The sequence below is a fragment of the Neoarius graeffei genome, chromosome 17 (genome assembly GCF_027579695.1).
Source record: "Neoarius graeffei isolate fNeoGra1 chromosome 17, fNeoGra1.pri, whole genome shotgun sequence".
Taxonomy (NCBI): Eukaryota; Metazoa; Chordata; class Actinopteri; order Siluriformes; family Ariidae; genus Neoarius; species Neoarius graeffei.
In genome coordinates this window covers 33,868,579-33,879,315 of record NC_083585.1, presented here as the reverse complement: position 1 = coordinate 33,879,315, position 10,737 = coordinate 33,868,579, and the positions used below count along the sequence as shown (strand labels likewise).

General features: G+C 40.0%; 1 protein-coding gene across 3 annotated transcripts; it reads left to right on the top strand.

The window, feature by feature from the left end:
* Window positions 1–2,975: 2,975 nt before the first annotated feature.
* On the top strand, window positions 2,976–9,200 carry si:ch211-137a8.4 (A-kinase anchor protein 12). Of its 3 annotated transcripts, none has more exons than XM_060898088.1 (3): window positions 2,976–3,122; window positions 5,838–7,838; window positions 8,703–9,200. In XM_060898088.1, the coding sequence occupies exons 2-3, from the start codon at window positions 5,993–5,995 to the stop codon at window positions 8,723–8,725; spliced, it is 1,869 nt and encodes a 622-aa protein (XP_060754071.1). In that variant the 5' UTR covers window positions 2,976–3,122; window positions 5,838–5,992; the 3' UTR covers window positions 8,726–9,200. The 3 variants fall into 3 exon arrangements, with proteins under 3 accessions (XP_060754071.1, XP_060754069.1, XP_060754070.1); XM_060898086.1 differs by having other exon boundaries at window positions 5,838–8,198; XM_060898087.1 differs by lacking the exon at window positions 2,976–3,122 and adding an exon at window positions 3,422–3,492 and having other exon boundaries at window positions 5,838–8,198.
* Window positions 9,201–10,737: the final 1,537 nt, after the last annotated feature.

Sequence of the window (10,737 nt, the reverse complement as noted above, 5' to 3'; positions counted from 1 at the left end):
TGTTGGTATTCACACGAAACAGCCTGTTTAATTTCTGTTTCTTACTTCACAGACTTTAGTTGTCTGCTCTTTTTTTTTGTCTTTTACTTTCATTCAAACAGCACCCAAGCACATCAGGATGACCACTGTATTTTGTCTGATGCTCAACAGCCTGCCAATGGGTGACCATCATTTATTTAAGACTGCAAGAAATATGTCAAATTTTCTTCCAGATGCATTTTGATTTCTCCAGAGAAATACATTGCACACCATATGGCCAAACGTTTGTGGACACCCACATGTGGGCCCAAACTTTACCACAAATTATAAATATGTATATATAAATTACACAAGCAATTGTATCATACAGTATATATATTAGGATGCTGTAGCATTACAATTTCCCTTCAGTGGAATTAAGGGGCCCAAATCTGTTCAAGCATGACAATGCCCCTGTGCACAAAGCAAGATCCATTAAGATATAGTTTGCCAAGGTTGGAGTGGAAGAACTAAAGTGGCCTGCACAGAGCTCTGTCCTCAACCCCTCTAATCACCTTTGGGATAAACTGGAATGCCAGCTGCACTCCAGACTTCCTCACCCAACATCATTGTCGGACCTCACTAATGTTCTTGTGGCTGAATGAGCAAATCCCCACAGCCACACTCCAAAATCTAGTGGAAAGCCTTCCCAGAAGAATGGAGGTTATTGTATTAGCAAAGGAATGGGATATGAGGAAAAGCAAACCTAAATGAGATATTCAAAAAAATCCCTTTTTTATATATTAAATATATTATCATAAATATGTGAAATAAATTATTCAAGACAATTTTATAACCATTAAAAACTAGCCAAAGCATATATTATTTTCCCCTAAGATTTTTGAGTTCACATTCCAACTTGAATGTATCACGTCCACTTATATGATGTCATATGAATTAAATTATGTTATTTTTATCACTGTACACTTCCACTGTAAGGCCTCAGTAACACGTTTCAACTTTCATTTATCAGGGCAGAAAATAAATGCTACTAAGTTTTACTATCCCAATTCCTGTAATGTCACAATCTGAATTCACCCTATATTGTAGAATTTGTGTAATGGCTTAGTTTTCTTTGAGATGTTCCTTAATGCCCAGATCAGACTAAATGAATTAAGCCTGATTTTGGCACAGGTTATGTTTGTTTGTTTTTGTGGCTGACAAATTTCCAGCTTTGGGCCCAAATATGAACATCAGGAAGGATACACACAGGCCTTGTAATGTGACATAACTGAAGAACAGCGATGAGGCATTTAGGACATCCCATGACACCCTGACAAAATGTCCAGCATGTCAGAATTTTTTGTATGGCTTTTTTTTTTTACCTAGTTTGACAACATCTACAATGTGTTCCTTGACATTCCTTACTGATAGATTTTGATTTGCCTGTACTGAAGAAAGCTGAATTGATAAAGTATGAGTGATCTAGAAATATAAGTCCTCTGCCGCCTAGGAGATTCTGCCTCATGGCTCCGGGAGTGACAATCACTGACACACAGCAGTTCAGAGGTGTTTCTCAGTTTATTGAAGGACAAACATGAGTATATATCCACATTCAAGAGTGTGCTGTAGCAATATGATTGAAAAATGTAATATCAGGAAGCAGACTTTGTTGATTGTGATATGGTAGCTTCAAAGGGTAATGGAAAATTACTGAGCGGAGTCAAGTCAAAGTCCTTCCCATGGCGCAAGGCACATCAGAGAGCATCGATCTCCGTTTCAGTAGCCCTCGGCCTCTCTTCTGTTATATAGCTAGGTCAAGTGTAGCACTAAGCAGAGTAGCCATGTGAAAAACAGGGAGCCCATGCGAGCATAAAGTTTCAAGGATTTAACTGAAACTAGCCAAAACAAGTTGCAATCATGCCAAACAAATATCTCTATCATTCTGTAAACATGACCTGGCAACTTGTCCAGGGTGTACCCCGCCTTTTGCCCATAGTCAGCTGGGATAGGCTCCAGCTTGCCTGCGACCCTGTAGAACAGGATAAAGCGGCTAGAGATAATGAGGTAAGATGAGATGAGATTCTGTAAACATAATTGACAATTTCTTGACCCTTATCCCTGAAAGGATCTGAACAATGACTGGTCAGGGGTCAAACTTGTAGTGCAAAAATTATGGCATTATAATTTGACATGGTGACCGTCATGAAAGACAAAAATGTCATGTAATCTGATCTTGGTGTAAATCTTCCAAAAAAAACAAGAAATCTGTTATACAGGGGGCTGCAAAAGTAGGTATACAGTAAGGATTATTCCAGTATTACCAGTATTATGGTGCTAGGTTTCTTTTAATACTAACGTTTTGTGCGAACGTTTTGTTTTTCATTACTGTATACTTTTGCAGCCCCCTGTATATTGTATCCTAGGTCTAAATATGAAGTTTATTGTAGCCTATAATCTAACTGAAGTTCACTCAAAATCTGAGAAATAGCTCCATTTCCTTCCAGATGGCTGTTAATTCTTCCTGAAAAGCAGTGTATATTGTATTGTATATCAGACCTAAATGGTACATCGTAGCCTATGTGATACTCTTCAAGCTCCATTCTTGTAAGTGGCCAGTAATTCCCAGAGTCACAGTTGGTTCCAGTGATGTATTCATGACTGCCGCTGACCAAGCAAGGCAGTGTGTACAGTCTGGTCTTTATAAATCTGCGGGTGAAATATCCTAACGACATTATCATCCCTTATACAAATTAGAGCAAATCGGGTTTTTTTCCCCCTTTAGAATAGAATGACGTCTCAACAAGACAATCAAAGTTATAAACGGGTCTTTTTTAGCAATTAAACAATCTCAGTTCCAAAGGGGTGCGTTTGCAATAGGGTGTGTTTGGGCGGGAGGGGGGAGGGGGGTAACTAGTTGCTAGGGGTAACGGGGATGAGCTGGCTGCTCTGTGTGTGTGTGTGTGTGTGTGTGTATGTGTGCGTGTGACGCCACCGCGACCCTCGAGTCCCCGCGCGCTTCTCTACACGGGGGTTGGCTGCTTGGCTGTAGTGAGGCGCGGGGAGGATGCGAACGGGGATTTAGTTTCTCTGGATTTTCCAGTCTGTAGCAGATTATTCCTCTTCACTAACACCCAGCAACAGATTTAGCTTCCCAAAACAAGGTAAGATGAACAATAACTTAAAATAGTCGGTGGGTTTTGTGTATTGAAATGCTTGTTTTTTCATAAAACATGTGTAACTCATAGCTCAGTTGTTGTTTTTGGAACAAGGGGCAGCTTGTCTGTCTGTCTGTCTGTCTGTCTCTCTGCCTGCAGCTCCACAATGATGACTGATAAAAACATGCGCATGTGCGCATTTCAGTAATTCAGCAATATAGGTAGCTACAGTTGCGACCTACCTATCTATCTATCTTGCGACGTACATCAAAAGGACAGGTGTTTATAATAATTGATGGAAATGATTACAACAACACTGACCATGAATGCGTCGTTATTTTGAATCAACCGCGCTGAGGGTACTGTGGAATTACAGGTCTGGATTTTATTCCTATTGGACTTTGCATATTTTCGGTTGGAAACCGAGGATCTGTTTATGGCTTTGTTTGCTGAAGCAGACGGCATCATTCATTCGGTCAACTTCGCCAAGCGCGCGCCAGACTGTCTTCTGGCACATTATAATTGGAGTCACTCAAGTGTGAATTTGGAAAGGATTGCGCGCGCGATACGATTCAAATGCATTCGGGTTTATATATATATATATATATATATATATATATATATATATATATATATATATATATACGTTTCTGAATGCTGTTTGCTCAACCACTGCAAATTTATACAATGTAGTAGCTTCACCTGTGCCTTCTACAACAGTCTAGGCTCCAGAGACGACTGGTTGTGTGTGTGTGTGTGTGTGTGTGTGTGTGTGTGTGTGTGTGAATGAAGTTGCTGTTGTTTTCCTGCTGAATACTGATTTCATAATTTACTTGTTTATTTACCGCAGAACAGAGAAGTTACATGTATTATAATGCTAGCTTATATTTTAAGAGCATATTTAGTCCAGAGAGCTGAATTATCTTATGGAGTCGGCGATTTCGCATCTGCTCATTGTTCAAGATGTTTTCCAGAGAAGCATGACTCATTGTCTCTTCTTGACGTTTTGACTTAAGTTGCTCGTTTACGTCATCAATTTAAACGCTATAAGTAGTCTATTTTGGTATTTGTAGCCTATTAAATGACAGGCTTTTTATACAAAATGAAGGGGGTTGGGAATTACATTTGAATTGCAAATAAGCTTTTGAAAAAAAGCACGGACACCTGCTGTCTCGAGCATTTGCATTGCCCCATCACACACACACACACACACGCACACACAGAAACAAATTCTGCAGCGAGGCTTGAGTCCACAGTTGAGCTCAAATCACGGGAGCTTCTGCAGACGCCCCCCTCTCCCTGCTCGCTTTATCATAACAAAGGCAAGGGGCCAAATGGTTTGTCAATGAAAAGAGAGAACAAAACCGTCCAGGTTTAATTGTCCGTGTGTCAGTCAGATAGAAAAGCTCAGACGCAGCCCATGGTATCCATATAGTGGCGGCGCAGTTCAATTAAAATTGCAGCAGACTCAGATAGCGACCTGTTTTTGGCTGCTGTAAGGTAAAAACCGACCTGATATAAGCAATCAAAGGCCCCAGCGATTATAATCTACTGTACGCCTGTGTGTCTGTCTTGAGCTTCATCCTACCACTTAACCTAAATGCTATCTATTTTCAAAAAAAAAAACGGGTTTCCTCCAGGTGCTCCAGTTTCCTCCCACAGTCTAAAGGCATGCAAGACAAAAATTAGGTCAACTGACAACTGTAAATTTCCTATAGGTATGAATGTCTGTCTATCTGGCTGGCTGGCTGGCTGGCTGTGTTAGCCCTGGGATAGACTGGTGACCTGTCCAAGGTGTACCTCACCTCTCGCCCAGTGTCAGCTGGGATTGGCTCCAGCTCACCTGTGACCCACCATGGATAAGCGATATAGAGCATGAATGAATGAATGAACTTGAAAAAGCTTGAAATTGATTCAGGCTTCAGAAGAGACTCACGAAAGCTAAGATACTGAAATATAAAAGAAGCCTCAGTGGACTGAGGAGCCTAGTGTTAAGAAGGCAATACAGCGTGACCCCCGATGAAGCGTTCATTCATAAAATAAACTCTTTCATCCTCATGTTAATATAAAAGGTTATTTTTACATAGGATTTTGTATGCCTTATGGAAACCTAGACCATCACAAAGAAATGGAATATGCAGAAATTCTCACCAGCTGAACTTTTAAAAGTACCTCAGAGAACCATGTGCAAAGGTTCTTGAAACATAAATAGCTCAGTAAAGAACATTTCTTCATGACCTTAATAGTGTGGATGAATTTTATTAACCAGTCTATTGGCTAACTAATAGTGGAAGATTCACTCCTAACCTTAACCCCTTTACTCTTGTCTGATGCCAGGCTATTGGGTTTTGATAGGATAGGATAGGATAGGATAGGATAGGATAGGATAGGATACCAGCTATACCTCTCAAAACAGTGCTGAATACCAAACAAAATCACTGAATAGCATTGTTTTAAACATAGGTGACAGTACTAAAAACTAAAAATTTCATTTAAATTATCTGATGTATACTCCACTTCCCCTTCACACAACCATCATGATATATCTACTCTTTCTACTATTCATAACTTGAGCTCACTAATTTCATCGTCATTTTAAGGATATTTATTCAAACTCAGTTTGAATAAGAAAAGCATCTGACATGTTTTTAGCATCTCTGGTAGAATGGGAAAAATTGCACTGCCAATTAATTTGATACACTTTCACTTTCCTCCCTCCAGATTTGAGACCCAACTTCTCCACATGGAATAGGATGCAGAGTTTTCTTTCTTGTGGGAATGTTATCTAGCACTGCTGGTTATCAATGAACTGTATTCAGAAAAAAATAATATAAGAAAACAACAGTGTTTAAGGAGCTCAAAGAGCACTTTTTGATATGGCAGCAACAGAGGCCAATACAGAACCAGTCCAAGTGGATGCTGGGGAGAGCAAAGCTGAGGAGGAGCCTTCAAATGCAGAGTCACCTCTGGTTCCAACTGAGGAAACACAGTCTACCACTGATGCACCCCAGACCACAGAGCCATCAACAGATAAAGTCAAGCCAGCCTCAGAGAAAATCTGGGACTCTTTTCTGAACAAAAGTGGGCTCGGAAAAGTTATGGGAGGGAAGAAGAAAAAAGAGCATAGTACAGTAGCTGAAGAGGTTCTTGCAGAAGACCCAGATAAGGCCTCAGCCACAAATAAGAATGATCAAGGGGAGGAAGCAGATCTTAAAGATCAGTCAACTAGTCAGCCAGCAAGTGAAGCAGCAACGGATGGCCAAGTTATTGAAAAAGTACCAGACAATGATGAGACTGTCGAAGAGCAGAAGGCACCCAGTGCCAAGCCAAAACAAGGAGAAAAGTCCAGTGTACGTGATTTCATTCGCAAGCCTGTTGCCAAAATCTTCTCCCACAAAAGCACAGAGAAAAAAGAAGGCTCAGGAGAACTATCAAAACATGGAAAAGTTCGGTCAAAATCTCTTGATAGGCTGGAGAATGCTGATACCAGCACAGCTGTGGTGGAACAAAATGAGGACCCACAATCACCAGAAGAGGCAAATAAGTCAACTTCCCAAACTACAAAACCAATGAAACGCTGGCATTCCTTTAAGAAGCTTATGGCACCGAAGAGTCACAAGAAAAGCACTGATGAAGCCAAGGATGCAGAAGGAGCAGAGGGTGGTAGTGCAGATATAGCAGGAGACACTGGGACACTGGACTCAACTACAAAGTCAGAGCACACTGGGCAAAAAAGGTGGAAATTGAAGAGATCATGGACTTTTCAAGGTCTAAAGAGGGACCCATCAATTGTTGGAATCCACAAACCAAAGGACAAAGACTCTTCAGATAATCTCAAAGATGAGGATATCCTAGAGGCAGATCAGGGGGCCACACAAACTTCTGAAGATTCAAAGGTATCAGGTGATGGAGAAACTCAAGAGAAGACCCATGCAGATGCAGAAGAGGAGCAAGAGACAACTGCATCAGCAACTGCAACAACACATACAAAAATTGTAGACCAGCAGGCAAATGATATCTGGACCACATTTAAAAAGCGAGTAATTCCCAAGTCAAAGAAGGCAGCAGATGCTGGTGGAGAAGAGGAAGAACCAACAGGTGAACAAGAACAGGCTGAAGAACCACAGGCGGGTAAAGACTCAGGCAAGACTGCCAAGTCAAAAAGGACACATTTCAACCGTGCTGTCTCACTAAAGAATTTCATACTGCGTAAGGGGAAGAGTACTAGCATGGATATGGGGGATGGCTCAGCACTACAGAAAGAGAATAAAGGGGAAACTAAAGACACGGATGGCTCTGCAGACACAGCTGTGGCAACTGACCTCCCACAGGGTGGATCAGAAGACCAGGCTGCCGCACCAAGTGAGAGCAACATCGGGGCTCAGGTGGTAGATGAGCACAAAAGTTCTGATGGAGAGGATAAGACCCTCCCAAGCATACCATCTGGTGAGCAGTCAGACACACCTCACTTATCAGCAGAAGGAGGAGACCAGACAGAGCCAAATATGGAACCCAAGACCAATGGTGAGAACGGATATTCAGGTGCTGCAACAGAAGACACCACAGCACATAATAATGATCCTCCTGTCCAGGCCGATGTTGTAAAGGAAGAAGACACAAACCAGAAGGACATCAACTCTAGCGACAAAATGTGTGCAAAGGATGGGAAGATTCTGAATCAAGATGGGAATTGTGGTACTGAAAACGCAGTTGCTGAAAGCGGTGAGTTTGAAGCAACACTTGACTCCAATGACAAGACAGAACCTGGGAAGACAGATTCTATAGTAGAATTAGGTGCTAGTATTGAGTTAGAGACTGGGGTGTGTTGCAGTTCTGAGGGAGGGTCCTTTTCTGAGTCAACAAAAAACAGTGATGAGCCAGACGACCAAGAAGAGACCCTGAAGAGGATGTTTTATCAGGCTGCAACTTCCATCGTTCAAACTGTTTTACTGGAAGCCACTGACCAGTTAGTCAAGGAGAAGGATTTCCTGGACAGTAATCCAAAATTCTCTCAAACAACAAACTATGGCAATTGTACAGATGTTGATGTTGGTTACTGTCATTGAAGAGTCAACAAAAAAAGTAGATGCCCTTTTATTTATTCTGGTTGTTTGTAATAAGAGTTCTCATCACTATGTATGTAACTGTGTTCTTGCAACTCAAAAGCCATTAACCTGTAAAACCCCAAACACTCCTACACTCCTAACCCTTTGTTTGCTGCTGCGTATTGTATTATTGGTGAGAAGGAACGTGGTTTCATCAGATTTTTGTCTTTATAACACCAGTGATGCTTCTTAATATGTCTGATAGAGAATAGCCCTAAATAATATAATTAACCATAATTGTATGTCATTGCCAAATGTGTATTTTCGTGTTAAGCCAGCAACAATTAAAGGAGGCCTTTTACTTAAATGTTTTGAGTTAGGCCTACAATTCAAAATGGTATTTGTGGTATTTTTATTAGTGTTAAAATTATTTTAGAAAATATATAACCAATCTCTTATAATGTAAGTGCAAATTTAAAATGCATTTTGTATTTGAATATATATTGTAATATATTTAATCTCTTCTGTTATCATTCACCAGAAAAAATGGCGGGAAACGTGTGAGGCCAAACAAAGAGGATTAGATCTCCATGGGAGTCGTTCAGCGTGGAGCTTTTCCCCTTCCCCCCTCCCCCCAAAAAGAAGTAATCACACGTTTTTCACGATTCACCATGGTGAGAAATGCAATCCATATAGCTAAAAAAAAACTTGAAAAGCAATAATTCAGTCATCAATCAGCACATTCAGTTACTGTCAATGTTTTGCTTGTCTTCTAGTGAGATTTTATATTATCAAAAATGACATTCCTTTGAATTGTTAAATCTCAATGATCACATGTGAACAAAAAGACTGTTAGTTTTATATTAATTGCCATTCTGTCTGTTTGTAGCTTTCATTTCACTAGGAATATCAATGTGATATACATTTCAGATAACTCCAGACTGCCCCATTGTGGATTCAATACGGAATGTGCTCTAATCTCTGTGCTTGTTTTTAGACTGTTATGTTGTGTACATGAATAAACCACCATAAAACCATAGCTCACTCTCTGGGCCTCTTTCATTTTTTTATCTTTATGTAGATAAATAAATTCATGAACTTCAAATGTTAAATTTTGGTGATAAGAGTTTCCATAAATGTAAACACCAAATAGATTATGCTACCATATTTTGTATTAGAACACAAAAATTAAACTCTCAAATTATCTTAGAATTGAGCTTACATTCATGTAATTCTAACACTATACAGTTTTGTGTTTGCGTTTCAAGATACCATTACTAATTTAAAAAAAAATTATATGGGCTAAAGTTTCTGGACATCTGATCATGACACCCATGTGTGCTTGCTGAACATCCCATTCCAGATTCAGTCTTCCCTTTGCTGTTGTAGCCTGAACTTTTCCGTGAAGGCTTTCCACTGAGAGTGGGGATTTGTGGCATCAGGCACTGATGTTAGGTAAGGAGGCTCATGGCACAGCCTTCGTTCCAAATTATCCCAAAGGTGTTCACTAGGGTTGAAGTCAGGGCTCTGTGCAAGAGACTCAAGCTATTCCACTTCAACCTTGGCAAACTTTGTCTTCATGGAATTTGCATTGTGCACAGTGATGTTAAGCTGGAACATGTTCTGGCTAGGCTCTCCAATTCCAGTAAAGGGAAATTTTAATGTTACAGCTGACAAAGACATCCTATAGAACTGGCTTCCAACATTGTGGCAACAGTTTGATGTTGGCCCGCATATGGCGGTGATGGTCAGGTGTCCACAAACTTTTGGCCAAAGAGTGTGTCTAAAAGTAGTAGTAGTAATAATAATGCAATTTGTGTGGGCTGTATCTGATACAGCAAAACAATCCCAGAAGGCTGTTAAGTCCAAGACTGATAACTTCCAAAGGATCATAAATAAGGACCTGTCTGAATGAAGAAGGATCATAAATAATGACAACTCATAATAATGGTAAGGATAACTATAAAAACAACCACTGCATATTGGCAAACAGGCTGCATTTAACCACTGCATATTGGCAAAACAGACTGATGCCTAATGAGTGAAGAACCTTAGAAAAATCAATATATATTGACAGCAAAACAATGAATTTGAATTGAGCTGCTGATGCTTTGTTACATTAACACTCAGGGGCCCTTGAAGGCCAATTTTCTGACCTACTTATTTGTAACACAGCTTTAAAATACAAATGTACCCACAGATTTAAAAACAAACAAACAAAAAAAAACCCTGCACTAGTAGGTTAAAAAAGGGCAAAAAGAGTTAGCCGAATCAGTGTCAAATACTCATGTAATGCAGTTTTTGCATACACGCGCACACACACAAAAAAAAAAATAGACAAGTCATGCTGGCAAGCTCAGACCTTTGCATCACTGAAATAAAGCTTAACATATCTACTGCTGTTATTCTCAGATACCCTGGAACAAAAAAAAGTGTGTATTAGCTATAATTCATGGAATGTTTAACTCGCTTTAGATAAAATCCTCTTGAAAAGCGATCAGTTTGAGACCAGACAGATGACACTAATGGCCATGTTAACTAGAAATACATTAAGCAAAGCCATTGTTTCGTGTGCT

Excerpts from the sequence above, each read along its gene's own strand:
- si:ch211-137a8.4 (XM_060898086.1), top strand. The coding sequence starts at position 5,993 with ATGGCAGCAACAGAGGCCAATACAGAACCAGTCCAAGTGGATGCTGGG.